The sequence below is a fragment of the Betta splendens genome, chromosome 4 (assembly GCF_900634795.4).
Source record: "Betta splendens chromosome 4, fBetSpl5.4, whole genome shotgun sequence".
NCBI lineage: Eukaryota > Metazoa > Chordata > Actinopteri > Anabantiformes > Osphronemidae > Betta > Betta splendens.
The window spans coordinates 15,118,210-15,138,536 of record NC_040884.2 but is presented as its reverse complement, the minus strand read 5'-3'; the positions used below and the strand labels follow the sequence as shown (position 1 = coordinate 15,138,536).

At 42.8% G+C, this 20,327-nt stretch overlaps 2 protein-coding genes across 4 annotated transcripts; both read left to right on the top strand.

Moving 5' to 3' along the window:
• Positions 1-60: 60 nt before the first annotated feature.
• On the top strand, positions 61-6,109 carry ropn1l (rhophilin associated tail protein 1-like). Of its 3 annotated transcripts, none has more exons than XM_029147507.3 (6): positions 61-221; positions 297-429; positions 1,575-1,698; positions 2,031-2,192; positions 2,790-2,965; positions 5,562-6,109. In XM_029147507.3, exons 2-6 carry the CDS (start codon positions 299-301, stop codon positions 5,668-5,670), a joined length of 702 nt encoding a protein of 233 aa, XP_029003340.1. In that variant the 5' UTR covers positions 61-221; positions 297-298; the 3' UTR covers positions 5,671-6,109. The 3 variants fall into 3 exon arrangements, with proteins under 3 accessions (XP_029003340.1, XP_029003338.1, XP_029003339.1); XM_029147505.3 differs by lacking the exon at positions 5,562-6,109 and adding an exon at positions 3,721-5,541; XM_029147506.3 differs by lacking the exon at positions 5,562-6,109 and adding an exon at positions 3,721-5,543 and having other exon boundaries at positions 84-191.
• Positions 6,110-7,746: 1,637 nt separating this feature from the next.
• On the top strand, positions 7,747-20,067 carry ankrd33ba (ankyrin repeat domain 33ba). The gene is made up of 6 exons (XM_029146955.3): positions 7,747-8,584; positions 16,619-16,748; positions 17,156-17,296; positions 17,907-18,048; positions 18,123-18,321; positions 18,481-20,067. The coding sequence occupies exons 1-6, from the start codon at positions 8,180-8,182 to the stop codon at positions 19,024-19,026; spliced, it is 1,563 nt and encodes a 520-aa protein (XP_029002788.1). The 5' UTR covers positions 7,747-8,179; the 3' UTR covers positions 19,027-20,067.
• Positions 20,068-20,327: the final 260 nt, after the last annotated feature.

Genomic DNA, 20,327 nt, shown 5'->3' with positions numbered 1-20,327 from the left:
ACCTTTTTACTCCACCTTATTTCTCCTCCTATCCAGAAGGGGGCGACAATGAGCACCATCGCCTTCTAGCCCGCCTTAACAGGCGAAGAAGAGCTCCGTTGCTATGCGACAGTATCACGATATACACTACCCAGTTGTGAAATGGTTTAAGTGTTAACCGGCTATCCGTATTTTATCACAACTTTTAAGAGGTTTGCAATTTACCTTCAGCAACTGTTCAGGTAACATTCTCCATTGAAATATTCTGTTAAACCTGAAACCTCGTGATAATTTCACTACTGTGTTTTGTTTTGCAGCCATGCCTCTTCCAGACACAATGTACTGTGCCCAGCAGATCAACATCCCTCCTGAGCTGCCCGACATCCTCAAAAACTTCACCAAGGCGGCCATTCGGACACAGCCCAGGGATCTGTGCCAGTGGTCTGCAGCGTAAGTCTTCACTCTGACAGCTGTGTTGTAGCAGACATATATAATTGTGTTTTATTCCAGTCTTGATCTTTTAAGCAAATCTATTTATTTATTATTGTTCTGTCCAGCAGTTCAACAAGCAGCATGTATTAGGCTGAATGCTGTATTGTGGTGGACAGCTTTGCTTTTACGAGTGGAGCATATAAAAAATTTAAATACTCTGTTTTATTTAGTCCATCCTAAATATGTGATGTGTTGGTGGACAGGTTGAGTTTTTGCATTGGGCAATCGGCGCAAAATAAATAAGTAGGGATGTACCTTAAGCTGACACATTCATAACTAAACAACTGCTGTACTGTGGTTTACCTTTTGAAATTAAGAAATAATACCAATAATAGTGTTAAGGTATGTGCACACACTCATACAAACATATATCATATACGTACACATGCATTGTTATAAATAATCTTATAATACTTAACAATAGTCATGACATACAACACCACAGCTACCATAATCACACATTATTGATATTGATAGTGATAAGTACCAGTAATACTTACAGCTAGGTTTAGAAAGCCAGTTTATCAGCTCAGGTGTTGAGTGTTCAAGCAAATCTATAAATATTGTCTCTGGTTTGACTGCAACTTTTTCACTTTCCCCAACAAAGAAAAAGCACATCAAACGGCTTGGATGGAATTTAACTAGGAACACTATATATTTAGCTGGTTTATTTGCCAGTGTTTACATCAGAAGACATTAAAGTGGGACATATGGTGCAACAAAACCAATGCAAATGTCTCCTGGGTTACAAGATGTTTATATGATTTTAAAGGAACCACAGATTGTTGCCTCCCAGAAATGCTAAATGTCCTGCCGCCTCTGTATTTACTGAGAATGTCTTTCAAACTGTGAAAAAGATAAATCACGCTGTGCCCTTAAGCATTTTAAAGGAAAGTGGTAAACTTCAGACAAATTAAACCAAAACACATGATTCATTTAACAGATGGTTGTTATGGTTGTTACGTTGGACTAATGCCAACTGTGGTTCACATTCATAACCTGATGTGTTTTCTTAGAAGGCGTGTGAGGTGATTGACAGCCAGGGTGAAGCAGTATTTAACAGTCTGAGTCTTAATTAATGTCTATGTTTTATTCACTCCCAGTTACTTCAGTGCACTGTCTAAAGGAGAACGACTGCCTGTCAAGGACAGCCTGGAGACTAATGTTGCCACTCAGAAGACGGACACTGGGCTGACTCCAGGTTTACTGAAGATTCTCCACAAACAGGTGTTTTTTTTTCTCAGCAATAGCACGAAAGCACTCTGTAGAACCTGAAATGAAATATTAGTAATCTTTTAACTTGTTTAACAGTGTTTATCTTAGAAAATGAAAGAAAAGTCTGACATCCTAATGGCCCCAGGTAGTCAATTAATATAAAATTATTGCTGTTTTTTTGGGGCATAAACAATTTACCACCTTTTAAACAGAAAGGAAATTAAGGCTAAACTCCCAATAAACAATATGGGATTTTACTATATATTACACACATCTGGTCAACTACATAGGAGTATTTTTATCCTCAAATCTTCTAACCTCCTCCTTCATCTTCTCAATCATAGCTGTCCCCGGGGCAAACATGCAGCAAAGAAGAGCTGCAGAAGAAATGGAAGGGTCTGTGTCTACCCATGGATAAGCTGGAGATGATGCTGGCGCTAGGCTGCTTCACCTCAGAAATCAACTGGATGGAGTTTTTTGCCCTGGGCTGCAGCGATCTGGGAGCGGTAAGATGTTGTAGAAGGCCAGATAGAAATGCTAATGCCACCTTATACCACTTTCTTTGAGCCTTAAACCTACTCTGAGACCGAGCACAGCTGGAGATCCGCACGCAGGGAATTTTAGTTCATCTTACAGTCTGGTCTTCCAGTGTTTCGACTACATCCAACTGTCTGTAATCCAGACTTCTCCCTGGAATACATCAGGCTCCGAAAAAAATGACTGGATAAATCCCTTCTCCGACTACGTAAATCTTTGCAAAGCTATTAGGCCAATGGTTTGCTCTGTAGATGCAGATAGAGCAGCAATGGCAGATCAAAGGGAATATCTTTAAGCACGGAGAACTTTACCGATGAAATGCAGCTTAGCATTAAAATTATGTGCTTAGTGTCAGTGGGCTGGAAGTGTCACAGCTGTGAGTGTGTCTGAAACACCTCAACCACATGAGGGCAGTCATGTCCTGTTGCTTGATTGTTAGCTGCAGCAGAGCTATTATAAGTGTTCAGGGAAACGTGTTTGCCGTGTGCACCTGTGACAATAACATGGAATGTGAATGTCCTTGAAATTCGTTGCAGTTTTGTTTGTTTTCTGACCCAATCTGCCAGAACCTTCTAGGTTCCTTGAAAATTGCCTGCGAGATCCTGACAGAGGACGAGGATGGCGGTGCTGCCAGGATCCCGTTCAGCACCTTTGTTGAACTCTACACATTCCTGGCAAAAGTAGATGGAGACATGACACAAGACTACATAGACAACTTCCTGAGCCGCCTGCAGCCGACAGTGTAAGAGCTGTGTGTGTGTGTCTGTGTGTATGTGTGTGTCTATGCTCCACTACACACAGCAGTACCACTCCCAGATTTTATTAAGCTGAAGCACTAATACATGCACAAAATGTTCAGTGTCAAATGCCAAAGTGAACGTAGGCTATGCAAGGATGCTGCTGCTTCATTTTGGTGAGGCCACATATCGGTGAGACAAAAGAAAACATAATTTGCCAAGGACGTTTTCCAGGATATCTTTGTGCTGTAAACTGAAACATTTTTTAAAGGTAAAAAGCCATAGCAAACAAAGAATTCCAATAATTACTTTAAAAGAGGAGCTTTGTTATCATAGAAATGTGCCATCTCTGTGTTTCTGGTCCTGCTGAGCTGTGTTGGAAGAAGAACTCGGATGCTTTACCACATGCTGCTGAGCATTTAACATTATAGCCTTTTTATTTTATTGTACAAACACTACATGCCATAGATGCACAGTGGAAATGCAGCATTTTACCTAAAAAATATGCAGGAAATGCATTCATATTCGCTTGAAGCTGGCAAAATGTTTTGCTGTGTTGACTCTACGTGGGCCAAAGTTCTGTTTCCCCAACATTCCTGCCAGTCTGAGTTGGTAGGCTAAGAAGCACAGGCCCTTTGAAAGCTAAGCCAGGTCCCCCAGCTTCAGATGGTGTTGAGAGATAGCGAATTCGCCGGTGTGAAAATCCTGACGCTGCTGAGTTGTGCCGTTGCACTGATGTGCGGGTTCCTCTGCACAACAGCAACAAGCAGAATGGCGCGATTCAGGCCTCTGACTTCCACATCAGCAGAAAGCGGGGAGAGACGGGAGAGCCAGGAACAAGGAAGGGAGGAATAAAAGATGCCAAATTACAGCATTCAATTGAAAAATGGATGTCGGATTGCTCCTCCAAGCGCAGGTGTTGTTTCATTTTCCAGAAACTCTTAGCACCAGGCACAGTTGGTTATTATTCATCACTGTCGGGCTGTTAAAGCTGCAGGTTGCAATCTTTTAATGAGCAGCGAGAGATACACAACAGCCTTACACAAACTGTCAGGTCAAATTTCTCTCTGCTTTTCATTGTGCCATGCCTTTATGTTTGAGTTAGAAAAGTTCATTTATCATATACACAACATACCAGCTTGCAGCTTCACAGCATTTGGCCTCTTCTGTATTTACCTCAACAAGCAGGCGAAAAAGAGAAGAGGCGAGGAGATAAGCTCGGAGGACACAAGTGTGATTTTATTAAAGCTATGTGTTGGTTACTCCTTTTTACAGCTTTCTGAGGTGCAGGAAGTATGAAATGCACATTCAAGACAGGTTCTCGCTAGCCACACAACCTGCATAATCAATCTTGGCGCCTCTGTCTGGACTTGAGCGTGTTCACATTGTTAAAAGACGCTGTCGGAGTGGGAGCGTATTCTGCGGTAGGTCACGCAGGTACAATGTGACATTTTTCTGACGCTGCCTCGTAGTTGTGTCATTTCTACACCAGTAGGTTACACAGACACGGGAGATTTTCCCCCAAAGGGCTGCGCCTGTGGCTGAGTCGCAGGGGACTGAAGGACAGATTCAGGTTATCAGAACCCCTGGTATCACACAGACGATGACACAGAAAAAAGCCACATTCATTTGGCAGTAGGAATCATAATAGACAGGTTTAGGGTCGGATGTTTTACTGAAAACCAGAAAGATTCTTTTAAGGAAGCAGGAAAGTCCATTTTTGTCTCTAGGGACCAACATGTCCCCCATCCTGGAACTTCCCAGGAATTACTGGAATTACGTTTGTAGGTGTGTAAACACTGTCACTGTTGTTTTTACAGTCCAGTCCAGCACTGGTGGGACTTTCTGTAGGTGGTTTTATGAGGGGGTTACCTGTTTGAATTTCCTTTTTATATCATTGACTTAAGTTATGAACAGTGAACAAAAGTACAAGTGAAAGCGAAACTAAGCATGTTCATGTTACTGTAAGCGTCACAACATGAAACAAAAAATGTAAGAGCTTCTAGTTACTCAAAACGTATGACCTGTCATTATAGAGGTGAAATCCCCTCTCTGTTTCACTTTAGTGCTTCCTTCAGCTAAAAAGGTTCTCCAGTGCAGATCCTGGACTGTATACGCCATTGTTTTACAAGAACGGAAATTAAAAGCAGCATGATGTCATTGCAAAGATGTCAGGGGTGCAGGAATCTCGGCTCCAGAGTGGACCTTGTTGCACAATCTTGACTCTTTCTTCAGTTTTTACTCTCAACATCCCATCTCCAGGGACACAGCGAATGTAGCAGAGCAGTGTGAAGGACAGAGGAGAGGAGCCAGTGGACACAGGGGCCTCTGTTCTCCTCTCTCGCTCTCTGTGGTTGTTGTGTAACAGACATCAGTGTAGGAATGAAGGGAAATATGGATCGTGCTGCATTTTGATGTAGCAGAGCACAAATGAGCCTTCATTGGACCTATTGAAATATCAATCTGCTGTTTTACATGATTCAAACTGTGTAGAGCTCTTTGTTACTGCCTATACATATAAGTACGTTGGGCTTTTAGGAGCGATGGCTGTTATTGTACATTTGCATGCACACATTTGTAACATCAAGTTAAATGTTTCAGGGAGCGGCAGCATGGAATGATAAAACCTCTGGACTTCATCCACCAAGAACATAGAGACTCGACTCCATTTACTTCCTCTGTAGCAAGCACCAGTGTACGAATACTTTAAAAAGTGCTTTGTAGTACACAACAGTAGAAGTATAGTTCTTAAGTAAATATTCTTTAGACCTGTGTTTACAGGACCGTTATTATTTTATCTGCATTTTCTATCCTGTTGCAAAGACTCCATTATTGTAACTGTGTGACTTGTTTTTGTTTAATGATTTTGTGTTGCTATTAATAAAAGCGTGTGTGTGTGTGTGTGTTTGAAATATGGAAACAATAAATGAAGTCAAGCTCTATTTGGACGTATATGCACACATGGACACACATCACAAAGAGAACTTAATTAAAGGCCGTTGCAGACTGATTAAAATGAGTTAATTAACACTTCATGCATTATTGAATGTTTCCCATTTAACTTTGTCCCCACATTTTCACTACAGAGTGGACAGCGTTGTCTGTCACAGCCTCATTAACTCATTAGGCAATAACACCATGATTAAGCAAACGTTTTAAACCACGCTATTGATAAACCACACGGTTGCCTGTAAAGAGGAAAATGAACTGCGTTTTTAGGAAAGGCTTCCTACAATCAGGGACCTTTTTAAAACGCTGCCACACAGTTTTGGTCATTCAGTTCATTATCGCACATCGAAAAGGTGGGAGCTCGTGTCAAGCGGGAGCTCACAGAGGAGCTTTGTGCGGCGCTGCTGCTCCAGGTCGCGCCACAGAGGAGGCCTCAGTGCGTTGGGGTGTTTTGGCTGTTAATAAAAGTGAATGAATGAGTCGCAGGCAGAGGCACACAGGCGCGGTTCCTGCAGGCGCGTGTGGAATGCAGGCGTGTGAGATGGAGTCAAAGAACTGTATTTATGCTGGACTCGGGACATACAGTATGTGGAGAGCATCGGGTCTCCAGATGAGCGGGCATCTGCCCCTGTGAGGTGCCAGCTGCGTCGCTGACCCCGGGTCTGCGTCTGTGCTGAGCCCGTGGAGCTGAAGGGTGCTTATCCTAAATCAGCTGCCAGCCTCTAATCAGTATTAATCATTTCCTTCCATTTCTTTGGGGCTGAGCTGCAGCCACTCGCACAGAGTCAAATAAGCAACGCTGAGGACTAGAATTATGAATCCGCCTAAACATCGTGTGATTTGAAAACATCAAACTGATGACATTTAATGTTCTTGAGTGGCCTTTTACTGTAGAGTGTCTTCCATGCTGTGAGACATTTTAAATTCAGATACATGCAGTTTAATTGACTCGGTTTATTCAGCTGGATCCTGTGGAACTCCAACTTATTGCTGAGCAATCACAGCCTGTTTATGTTTTCCTTGAACGTTGCCTAGATGCCAGATGAAGTGATGCTAAATGCGTCTGAACAGTGTTCACATTATTTTGCCAGCTTATGTCATGAAATACTGTGATAAATACTCTTCCTGGATGTGTTGACATTCACTTCTAGAGAAGTTAGATATTAATTTACAATCCAGGGGTAATAACTTCCCCGGAGGCTCTTTAACTAACTCTTAACACTGGAGTTCAGCAAATCTAATTTATGCTCCGCTCCTCTGTGGCTGGAGCACGATGAAGCTCAGCACAGCAACAAGTGTCTTTCACAGATGTATAGTTGCCCCCCCCCACACACACACACACACACACACACACACACACACACACACACACACACACACACACACACACACACACACACACACACACACACAGCAGTGGGATGGGAGTGCTGTGCACTTGGATTTTCCACAGCAGATGATCTCAGCAAAGCCATGTTATTAATTACTAAAAGAAAAGGGAGCATCTCTGTGAAGTGTAATGTGAACAAGAGCTCACATTGCACCCAAAGTGATGCTGCACGTAAAACTAGTTCTCTTTTCTTTGGATCCTCTTTTTTTGAGTTGCTGTTGTGGCAGTTACTGTTTTACACTATACATAACAATGTCTTTTACTGCCAGTAAATGAATGAATTTTCCATGAGTCAAGATTAGTTGCACACATGTTCACGCTCAAGTGTGTGCGCGCCCTGTCCGTGTCTCTATTATCTCACCGGGCCAGTGGCCAACAATGACACGGGGGGAGAGAGAGAGAGAGAGAGAGAGAGAGAGAGAGAGAGAGAGAGAGAGAGAGAGAGAGAGAGAGTCCTCTAATCGGATTAGGAGCGCGTCTGTAGGTTAGCGGGCTGCCGTCTCTGTTTTTTTCTGGACAGGGTGCGTTTACGTTCTCCTGTAGTTCCACTTTGAAGAAACGAAGTCACTCTTTTCCGCACGTGCGCGTGAAACGGATATTCCGACTCAGCGTGGTTTCGCTTTGGAGGCGCGCGACGCATCTCACTTGGTGGGACGTTCGCGGCTGACGGGAGCGTAGACACGTGCCACTCTCCCGAAATGACTGACAGCTAGATTCGCCGAACTCGTTGGACTTTCAAAGCGCGCGCGGCCGTAGTTCGCGCGCCCATTGGGGATGTAGCCCACTCGTTTGGGGACAAGAGTTTGTGAGTTTTGCTTTGGAGACGCTCGGTTCCATGAGCGCGCTCTCCGCCGAGCACTGCGCCAGGCTCGCGGGTTAGATGGTGCTGATCACCGACAGCCGGGATGGAGGAGGCTCCTCGTCCGCCCGGGTCGCGCAGCAACAGAAAGTGGCTGCAAACGTCGCGCAGATCCACCCGACCACCACCGAGGAGCCGCTGACTAACTCCGGCGACGAGGCCGACGAGGAGGGCGACGGGGGAGAGGACGACGACGACTTCGAAGAAGTTGACTTCGAGGACGACGGCGGCAGCGTCGCGTCGGACGACTCGTTCTACCCCCCAGATGATGCGTTCGCGGACTCCGAGCGGTCCCCGTCTCCGGACAGTCCGGAGCCGCTGTCGTTGTTCCGGGCGTGCTGCACGAACAACGCGGCTATCGTCCGGATCATGACACGGCACGGAGTGACCGAGGAGGAGGTCAAGCAGGCGGACAAGAACAACAGGGTATGGAGCACATAGCAATAAACACGCTACAACAGTCTGTCGTATAGTTAGTCCGAATCCGAGTAATGTCATCGACTGAAGAAGTTTTGGAGGGAACTGTAGTGTTTTTTCTACTAAAGTAAAGTAAAGCACAGCCTCATCTTCCATCATCTTTCAGTTATTTAACGCAACAAAGTTCATCGTTAGCTTCCTATATTCATAATCAGGCGCTGACAGTGTGTCTGCAGTTGATTTTTACCCCGTTACAACAATTAGTGTGTCATCTCGTTGCTGTTTATTTGACAGACTTGTTTAAGTTCAAATGCTGGACTTTGTTGACTAATCTTTAATTGTTTTGAGTTTCCTATTCGTAGCTGTGAGTGGGAGCGCTTACAGAAATACAGACAGAAGAACTAGGCCGTATTAAGGTGACGTAATGAGCAAGTGTGATTCTGTATGGATTCTTGAGCATATTGATGCTATTATGAAGCGTATTAATTTATGTAAGACTGAGTTTGACGTCACTGATGCCTGGCGTGAAATGCACTGGTACAACCTGGGTCAACGCAACCCCATCTCACTAGGTTTAATTAACTTATTTGCAGTAAATAAATAAAATAAATGTTTGATTGTCAAATCGTACTTATTTAACCTAAAGAAATAGGTACGTCTTCACTGAAGACAGTCAGTCAAACTTTTTTCCACTAAGTCTGGAGCTCAATGGAAATGTGATCCGCTGTGCCGTCCTCTGTGGATCCTTTCAGTCCTGCCAAAGAACTGCAGCCGAGGGCAAAGAGATAAATCCATAATGGTGGAACGCTACACTAATTTTTATTTGTCTGGACGTTTCACTAATTGAATTAGCTGACAGTGAGGAGTCACATGCTTATTATCACGCCATGTGGTGACCGTGTATTTTATTTACAGTGGAGGTTTTTGTGCCTTGGTTAGTAGCATTTGTGTGCAAAGAGCCTACGATCATGCAAATCTCACCAGAAATAATGATGTAACTGCAACTGTAGTGTAGAGAGGAGCTCCTCTCACACCAGCATGTCTAACAGTGCAGTTTTCATGTGAGGTTTTTGTTGTGATTATTGCTTGCTTTGTCGAGTCATCACGGGAATGTTACGCAAACAAGAGTCATGTACAGACACGCACACAGACACACATCCTGCACAAAAACCCAATAACAGTCAGAGGTTCTAAAAACATTAGTTCGGAAACGGACACAAAATACACAGTGAGACGCGCAGAGCAGGTGGATTCTCCATAGAATAACAAGGATGTGCGCCAGGATATTCACCACTTCAGCATTGTGTCCTCCAGTACAATACAGTTATTCAACAGATCTGTTGGAAGCGCATGTTGATGTGAATCTGTAATGCTCATTAATTCGTGTGTGCGTGTTCAACATCCTGACACAGATGTCGACATCCTAACATGCCAGACAGCTTGACAAAGACAAAGGAGGATGTTACATGTCTGTACACTGTTTTCTCTTAAGCTCATTATGAGATTGTAACGACATGTTCACTCTATGGAACGGTCGATTTTATAAATGCAAATCAGCCCCGGCAGAGTTTGTTTGTAGCTTGTTGTTTAGCTTGAGGAAATACTTTTTGCAGTTAACTGTTTATATATACTTGGAGAAGTGCAAGTTGGAGAACTTGGCTATATTTATTTTTATTTTACATATGTTTATCATATTGTTTTTATAGCTGATTGTGTTGGTTCGTGTTTCAACATGACTTTTGGCCAGTTGCACAAACATCTGGTAAGTTACTGTAGATCCAGTCTGAGCCTGTGGCGTGACCATGTTAGTAGTATAGTCATACAGTATCTAAGAGGGCAAACAGGGTGTGAAGGGATACAGATGTGATGTGATTGGAGCTGTTTTCCATCTTTGTGGGTTATCGTCACCATCATTGCAGTAAATGCAGAAAGAAGCTCTGTGAGAGAACGTAAACAGCAATAACTACTCATGCAGACAAGACCTTACCTGCCATGAGACTTGTAGGGAATGTGAGAGACACAGCCTCCCGACCTGATCCATGCAAACTTAGCATGAGAACAAACACCAGTGTTTGTTGTTTATTTGTTGTTGATATTTGTACTTTGGTAAATCAGTCCATGTTCCTATGAAATGCAGTCTTAATGCTACGCTAATTCAAATTCAAGCTTTCCCTTCAGATTATTGATTGACTATTAATATCAGTAACCACTGTGCCCCTGCTGTGGAACACTGTGCGCTTCTCTTTCTGTGAACTGGATGAGCTCCCATGCCCCCCCCCCCGGCACACACAAACACAGTATCCAATCAACTTAAATGAGGACACCCTGCCCAACCGATACCTTCTGTCCCACACACAGAAAACACTCCATTTTTAGAACACAGCGATATTTGCCAGATACGTGGCGATGCGATGACACACCAAGACGCAGGCTTCATCCATGCACGCGAAGCCAGCAGATGATAAAGTCAACCAGTGTCGGAGTGGCCAACGTGCAGATGGACCATCGGCAGACTGTGTCCATGCGTAGGGAGAGGCAGCGGTTTGGCAAGGCACACGGTGGTGGGTGTGATTCTGTTAGCGAGTACAGATGAGTGGAAAAATCAAAGTGACGTTCATACTGATCTGATTGGACAGAGCCACGTGTACACTGAGCGTCACATAGAAAGACAGGGACGCTATTGACAGGACTGTGGCCTGGAACCGCGAGGCTCCTCTGCTTCTGTGCTGGATGTGATTGAGGGTGGTCCAGACCTGGTCCAGAGCGGCCGCGTTGTGCAGGTTGTTGGACACAGTGAAGTACTGTCAAATTCAAAACCAACCAAATGTAATGTATGTATACTAACATACATGTCGTTACCTTTGTGTTTATATAAGCATAAACGCATAATAATGTAAACATACATAACACTTACTATTACATACTCTGTACACACACACACACACACACACACACACACACACACACACACACACACACACACTAGCCTCCTCACACACGTTTATATACACATTTCTGTACACATACTAACATAAACAATTAACTACACATTTTTATACACATTAAGATGCATGTTTTTGTGCACATACTGGAATACTTACATCTTTTACATTACTAATATACATAAATTTGTTTATACATAATTATACCAACATAATGTTTTTGTACATATTAATATACACATACATAACATAAATATACTAATTACAAGTCTTGGAACATTAGTTATAATGTTAAAAATATATTATATTCAACAGGTCTGTTACTGACTGACTTTGTGATCAGTGGAATTTTTCAAGTTTTTCTACCAGTTACAGAATGAGGGATAAACAGGAAGTTCAGTGAACTGTATCGAGTAAGTGAGGGGGAAGAACCTAACTTCTGTTTAGTTTAATTCATTTTAGTGAAAACAGCTGATTGATTATTGGTTTTACAGTTGTCGCTTCAGTCAGATCATCTGTGTCTGTGTGTACGAACATATCTAAACAATACTCCACTGACAATACACTGGCTGGGAAGCCTGTATTTATTTTATATCTAGAGGGAATTTTGAGGGTTTTTGTGTCATTATCACTGGAGCCAATTATTATAGCACTCCCATAAGTACTGCAGATACACACTTACCCCCTCCCCCATCTGTGTCTCTCTCACTGATAAGACTAAGCCTTTCTATTCCTAGCTCTGGATATTCCCTAGATTACTTAGTGTATGTGTGTTTGTGCGGGCTAATAATACACTGACCAAATTCTTTCTCGGTTTACAGTATGTGTCTGAGCTCAGACTGCACAACAGCCCAGTGGCCTGAAAGTACAAAGACAGGTTAATAAACATGGGTATCAGAAAATCAACATACCTACTGTACGTACCAACATGTTGTTGGTACGTACAGTAGATGTGCATTTAAATAATTGGTCATCATACTCCTTAATAAAGTAAATCTATTACTGGTACCAGCTAATAATGTAGCTTTTTACAGTAATTACCCATTAATAGACATCAGAGGATATTATTATTATCAGGACATATTATAGATAATAGTTTAATTAATACAGATGTTTATATATAGTGCCTCAGGTGAAACGTCCAGGTCTTGGGGGAGCCCTGAATTGAATCCAGTGCATTTGTGCTTGTTGGTTGCTGATGTCTTTTTTCAGAAGCTTCAGCAGCTACTGAGGAATCAGACCATGTGCACATATTGTAACACTTGCCACCACAAAGCATTTTGGCTTGAGTTCAAATCTAATTTATGCTTGGTGCACTAGTTTCTGCTTTATCAGCTTTTATAAAAGAAGAAAAAGGGTCAAGAAAAACTGCAGTTCCACCATTAACGTAACGAGTAAAAACCTCAGTTTATGAGTGTGGCTACAGTCCATTGTGTAATGGAACAGAGGAGATTAGAGGCAGGGAGGACATAAGTCTACATCCATCAGCATAAAGTAATGGAAGCTTTAAAACTGCTGCATCTTCATTTGGCCTAAATACCAAAATAATCCCCTGAAAATTACTGGTTAGCTTTTACTCATAGTCCTCGTTTACTTTGTGTACATTGTATGTTTGTCTACATATAGATTTTCACACACATGCACTATACACATACATACCAGCTTATCTTCCACAGTAACTGCCTTCATTGTTTCAGGGTTATTGAGCTGCCAGATACTAATATTTTTTATCCGATGTGCCTCAGGCGTAGTCACTGAGAAATTCATTTGATCCATGTGTTTGTGCTATTGTGTATTTCTGCAGTGCACAAACATGTAGTCGTTCACTAAGTGCCTCATGTACAGGGACACCTACACGTATGATAAGGAAGCAAAAGAACGTGAACGTGTACTGCTTGTGCGAGAAGGTTCATAAATATTGTCTGATGACTGAGCTTTCTCTAGACGTGCTATGGGGCATGCTGTTAAAGCACACAGCAAAGCTGGCAGGTTTCCACCCGTGTGTGTGTGTGTGTGTGTGTGTGTGTGTGTGTGTGTGTGTGTGTGTGTGTGTGCGTGCAACCGAGACAATGTCTGGATGTGTGTCTAACCCGATAAAGGTGTCTGGACCCGAGCCAGTGTAATGAACTTCTTCCAGACAATCCATTTGTTACTCCACAGGACCTCTCTCCACCTTTTCCCTTTAAAACTCTCCGGGCTGACAACACTAATGTCACTACATCTTCAGCTGTTTGACAGCTTGTCTCCTTCCAGCCAAAAGTTCAGTTTGTCTTGCAGTTGGAAAGAAAATCTATTGTTGTGTGTATGTGTTTAAATGTGTTGTTTTAACTGAGCCTGTGATATGGAGTAAATCAAAAGTGTACTTATATTATATGTTCATAGAAAATATTTAGTTAAGGTTGAGGGGACACAAACTACCCACGCCTCAATAAAAGGCTGTAATTTTAGGACTTTTCGAACCATCACACATTTTTAAATAATTACACAAGCCGTTCTTGTCAGATACAATGTATAATAATTCAAAGATGTTCTATTATGCTTGAGAGCATCAGGATCAAAGCAGAATAATCACTATACTATTAAAGATAAACTTTGTGTCAGTGGGTTTTACAAACATTAAAAATGTAATGATTTTGCGTGATGATCCCATTAGGTGTGAGTCATAAATAAATTAACTAACCTGAGCATTTCTCTGCATTTGTGGGTACTGAGGAGATACTTTTTAACTTCCCTTCTCTGCACAGCCCTCATTGTTATGTTTATTAATTTCGGATCGACAGAGTGTGTGCATCCATACTAATTTTAAAAAAATGATTTGCTGAAGACACATTGTGCTCAGAGAGGCGAGAGCTAATGCGTACTGTGCAACGTGCAGTTTACACACTTTTAAAAAGAACATCATGTCACACAAGCAGGTTTTCTGATTAAAATCTGAAATCACTATTAATTATGGAACAAATGGTTACAGCTCAACTAAGTGCTATGCTGCATACTCTAACCAACAAGCCTACTGTATTAATAGACATGTTTTTGTACATATAACATACATGTTGTTAACATCCTAAACATACACCATTATATACACACACTAACATCAATATCTTTGCACACATGATTTTATCCACCTAACTGACATGTAAACATGGAAGTGTTTAGGAACGACCACGGAGTGGCAGGCTACGTAAACTGACAGAGCGGGGTCAGAGGTCACCAACCTTTGCAGAGGGAATCACTCCAGACCTCTAAACTTCATGTGGCCTTCAGATTAGCTCAAGAACAGTGTGTAGTTTCCATGGCCGAGCAGCTGCATCCAGCCACGCATCAAGTGTACTATAATGTTCTTTTATTACATGCTGTACTACAGTATATAACTCTTTTCACCATGACACTTTTTTCATTAAATAGTAGATTATTATAGTTTTTCCAGCACTAAGGCATGTTTTTGATGACACTTTTTTAATGCCATACTATTTAATGAAGCCACATAGCATGCTGTACTCACTATGATACATTTTTGACAACATACAATACTACACTTATACTATATGCTGTAGTTTAGTATATATGTTGCACCTTACACCTGCAGTATAGTATGTGGCTTACAGAAGTGTCATAGTATGGAAAAAAAGGTGTGATAGTACGTATGTCGTCACAAAATATTCACAGTATGTGGGTGAACATTGTGGTTAAAAACCACATAGCGCAGTATGGTTCACCGACATACTGTGAATATTCTCACTGCTATGTGGTTAAAAAGTGCCATCGATGCCTCGTTGTTTGAAAGTTGAGTCATCTGGACATAGTGAAAGTGTAGTGTTGTTAAAACAAGTCCCATGTGGCATGTGATTGGGAAAAGTGCCATAGTCCAGTGAGGGATGTGTGTGTCATAGCATTGTATGTCACCAACAACATGCCGTGCTATAGTATGAATCTTTAAAACCATGTTTACTCTAGTTGCACTGTTCTAAATTATGTCGGCCACAGTGCTGATGTTTTGAAGTTCCTTTATTCAGTCTCTCTCTTTCTGTAGCTCTTCAGTGGACGCTGTGAAAACTAAAAGTAGGACACAAACAGAAACATGGGTCTGACGCACACATACCAACACATTGTGACAAACAATGCAACGTTTACCATGTGCGCCTCTTGGAACCCAGTGCAATCTCTAGGAAATAGTTTTCTGTGCCTTGTACTCCAAGGCGCAGGTCATGTCCTTCTGCAGTCACACGACTCCTCTCAAAGCAGGTCATCCCTAAAGCACTAATCAAGCATACATTTCATAAACCCTGCTGTACTATTTTCATGGGTTTCTTGCAAATCTTATATCTGACTGAAAATTACATTTGCAACAAAGTCATATCAGATTCAAGTCAAGCTCATCAGTTTCATATATAGCTGAGCCTCAACCATCACTGTTCATTTCCACTGTGTAGAATTTCACCAACCTTTTAGTGACGCTGTGCATTTTTCAATTCATTCTGTAATCTCTAGTCTGTGTAAAGTCCAATTAAATGATTTACCGTCTGGGTTCTGGCACCTGTGATAACCAGTCAGAGAAGAAGTGCACTGTGTGCTGTGTGTATCGCCTGAGGTGCTGTGTCCATGCATTCCGCTTTGCACCATCTCTCTTCTCCTTCTCCGGTGGTAAACGTGTTTGTTTTGGCTGAAGTGTGGACCCTGTGGGAAGTACCCAACTTTTACAGGAGTTCTCCAGGACTCACACACTCCTCACAGTCAAACAAGCTCACCTTTAACAGACAGAAACTAGTGCTGGCACGAACTTGCACACAAACGCACAAACACCAATGCATTACACAACAGCATAAAATGGAGCGACAGCCTACTTTTTCACTGAGTTCAAGACAGTTCAGCTCATAAAGAAAACACAAAGATGTCATATTTATTCAGGGATATTACTTTTGAAAAGGCTCTCTTGACTTTTTACTGACACTACAAAGATCGAACTTCTGCTTCTATATGTCAGCATTTTATTGCAGTTTGGCTTCATGTCCTTTGACAACCTCTTTTTTGCTGATTGTGGACCATGTTCTCGCCTTGTATTTTAACTCCTCTACCCCCCCCATCCCATCTCCTCTGATCTCAGACAGGACTGTTGGTTGCGTGTTACCAAGGTTACGTGGACGTTGTCATAGCGCTGTCTCAGTGTCCTCATCTGGATGTCAACTGGCAGGACAGCGAGGGAAACACAGCTCTCATCACCGCAGCGCAGGCAGGTCGGTTCTACGCACGCACGCACGCACGCACGCACGCACGCACGCACGCACGCACGCACGCACGCACGCACGCACGCACGCACGCACGCACGCACGCACTGTTGGACACAGTTATAAATCACATACTGCCTCAGATACACCGCTGACAGCATTATTGAACACACGTACAAACATACATTTCCTTTGGCACAACTGCTGACAGCAGCTCCACTCAAGCTTTGAAAAACACAAGCGATGAGTTTGCATGAGGGCAAAAAAAATCGAGCTGCAGACATACAGTATCTCAACCAAACTATTGCGAACAAGCATGATTCACAGTTTGATACGCCTTTTCCAGATCAACATTATGTTTGTGGTCTGTGCCTGGTGACCCACGGTAACTTGTGTCCTTTCCTGTGCTGCTTTAGGCCACGTAACAATCACCAACTATTTACTGAACTACTTCCCTGGATTGGACATAGAGAGGAGAAACTGCCATGGCTTCACAGCGCTGATGAAAGCTGCCATGCAGGGCAGGGTGGAGTGTGTGCGCGCGCTAATGATGGCAGGTGGGGCAGCTGTGCTACAAATATACAGCTCTCTTTATTAATCATAAGTGTGGAACTATTCTGAGAAAACTGTGGCTAGTCAGAATTGTTGTGCAGTTTTTACAACTATAAACATGCGTTTTGTTCTGCAGCTATGAACAGATTTCACATATTCGGCAGACAGATGGACAATCTGCATAAGTTTTGTCACTGATCCAGCGTCATGTTATCAGACAAAATTATTTTTAGACCTAAATTTGAAACCAATACATGCAGCACTAATAGATTTGAGCAAATCATAGAGGAGGATTATTGCATTAGTTGGAGAAAAACAAGTACTCTAGGTTGCATTACTATGTACTTTCATTATCCAGGTAGTTTGATTTCTCATGCAGGATATTTCTGACAAACTAAGTACTAACTTGTTGATGGTTTCAAGGAGGTGGAGGGTGTATAATGTGCAGAACTGTCACACCAAGCTCTAAGTTTAACAAACAGGTGTCAGGCTTTTAAATATACCCAAATATTACATTAAAGCTTTAAGGTTTTATATTAACATTCAAATGTACAGGACACAGGTTTGGTGTCAGAGTGGCCCACGGAGTGACATGTTCTTTGGTGTGTCCACCAGGGGCTGCTCTGAATGCCAAGGACTTTGGCCGCAACTTCACGGCCAGGGAGTGGGCTCTGTTTACTGGCCGCTATGACACCGCCTGGTTGATGACGCGTCTGATGGAGAGACCCTGTCCACGCCAGTACCGCGACACGTACAGGTAAGAGTCACACAATCGCCTCTGCATCGTGCGTCATGTGTGGAGTCTCATGTCCGTCTCACCTGTTCTTCCAGTCTAGAGTGGGCCCCCATGGCGTCACTGGTGGCCAAGGCCCAGGAGCCCCGTGGCTGTCTGAAGCGCCTGTCTGATTCCGTGAGAAACATTTTCAACATTGCAAATGTGACCAACCCTGAGGACGAAGGCGTTATCGACCACATGGTTTCCGTAACAACAGCCCTGAGGAGCCCCTTCATTGCTGTGACCTGCCATACAGTGAGTCATAAAGACTTACATCATAGAGCAAGGAGCTCTTTGACCTAATATTAATACACAGAAATCAACATAGGATATGGATAGGATAGGTATTTGTCCAGCAACGTTTTCCCAAACCTGTCAGTGATAATGACAAACTCCTGATTCTGATTTCTCCAGGTCTGCCCTGACAGTCCCCCAAGCGTGGGTAAGCGGCGCTACGCAGTTCCTGAGATTGTCCGCCAGCATCGTAGCAAGGAGCTTCACTGCGGTCACCCGGACAGGATGGAGAGCCACCTCAAACTGTTCGAGAACTCTCGGGTCACCCTAGTGGCCAAGAGCTGTGTGGAGCGCAGGGCCAGCCTCCAGCCCCAGAGCCTGGCGGCCCGGCACAGGAGCTCCAGCCTGGGCGCGGTGGCTCATAACGAAGCCCTGGAGCTGCGAAGAACCAGCCTCCTCCCCATGCACGTGATGCTGAGGCGGAGCAGCGTCAGGCCGGGGCTGTCCATTCCCAAAGTCAGGGTGTCCAAGGCACCCGCGTCTTCCTACGAGCCGGAGAAGGTCCGGCGGAAGAGCAGCGCCAAAGACGGAGGGGGGCACCTGCTGCAGATACCAAAGTGGAAATACAAGGAGTTAAAGGAAGAGAGGAGAAAAGCTGAGGAGGCCGAACGCAGAAGGTTGGAGGCTGTAACTAAGAGACACCTTGCTGCTGGGAAAAGGAAATAAGACTATTACCTCAGCAGAAAAGACAAACTGCTCAGCATAAGTTGCACAGACTTGGCTCCAGTGTTTTTTTTTTTATAATCTCACGAGCTCAGGGTGAGTCTAGAATAACCTGTAGGACAGAAGGTGACTTCTAGTCAAGGCTTCAAGAAAATATTAGCTGATTCTTAAAGCTGTTGCGATGTCAAATAGCCCACGGGATTTGATACTTGAAATGTTTATAGATAACGTATGTTTTTGTATTTATGGCTTTTTAATGGACTGTCAAGGCCAATTTTGTTACATGTTGGAACTCAGTGAATCAGTGTTATTTTAGTCTGTAACACTGTGTGAGTGCTTTTTACAGAACGTACAGTTCTGCTTAGAATGAATGCAAATAATTTGAAATGTCACAGAGAACTGTATATAAAATACTAATAAATATGACCTATTGGCTGTGACAGCCAAACATACAGCACAGTAAGCTTTGTATAGGACCTAATGCATTTCACAGCACTGTGTAGATGCTATCGTTTTGCTTTTTGACAAACTCTTGAATGTACTTTGCATAAATATATATAATAGATATTTAAATGCTTTTTTTAGACAAACTTTTACATTTTTTATTCTATACTGACTTTCTACTAACTGACCTTTTCACAAATACTGAACAAAAAGTTTCTAGAATGAAACCGTAGAGCACTTGTCCGCCAGCATCGTAGCAACAAAGGTTGCAACAAAGCTCAATGTCTTTCCCAGATGTTTACATTGCAAAATCCTATTACCACTGGTAATATTACAGACACAGCGACATGCAATAAATGAGACTGAGATGTGCGTTGGTTGTGCATGAACTTTGCAGGGTTTGTAGGTAAGAACCAAAAACACTTGTGCTAACAAGAGCAATGGATGTGGTCGTGACTGAGCCGATAAGCGACTGTTTTTATTAGGATGTCAGGACATCTTGTTTTGGAAAATGAAGATTATTGGTTTACATAAATATATTTTATCTCTAGGGGCCTGCAAAGAACAATAAACAAATGTAAATTACCAAACCATTTAAAATCTTGTAAGTTTTGCTCAGTTGTGACAACACAATTACAGCTAAAGGGATGATGGCTAACATGGCTAACGTGCTGCATAGAGTCTTTGTCATAGAACAAACCTTTATAGCGCAAGAGGCTCAAGCAGTCATTGTAAACGCAGTAATATTCCATTGTCTGGATTTTTAAGAGCACAATTTCACGGTGGTAACTCCTCATGGTGATTGTAGCTTAAGTGCTATCCTACAGTGTGCGTCTAATATACATGGTGATGAGTTGCTA

Coding starts and splice junctions, on each gene's coding strand:
- ankrd33ba (XM_029146955.3), top strand. CDS start 8,180: ATGGTGCTGATCACCGACAGCCGGGATGGAGGAGGCTCCTCGTCCGCC. Junction 8,585..16,618: donor AGGCGGACAAGAACAACAGG/GTATGGAGCACA, acceptor CTCTGATCTCAG/ACAGGACTGTTGGTTGCGTG. Junction 18,049..18,122: donor CAGTACCGCGACACGTACAG/GTAAGAGTCACA, acceptor CTGTTCTTCCAG/TCTAGAGTGGGCCCCCATGG.
- ropn1l (XM_029147506.3), top strand. CDS start 299: ATGCCTCTTCCAGACACAATGTACTGTGCCCAGCAGATCAACATCCCT. Junction 430..1,574: donor CTGTGCCAGTGGTCTGCAGC/GTAAGTCTTCAC, acceptor ATTCACTCCCAG/TTACTTCAGTGCACTGTCTA. Junction 1,699..2,030: donor TGAAGATTCTCCACAAACAG/GTGTTTTTTTTT, acceptor TCTCAATCATAG/CTGTCCCCGGGGCAAACATG.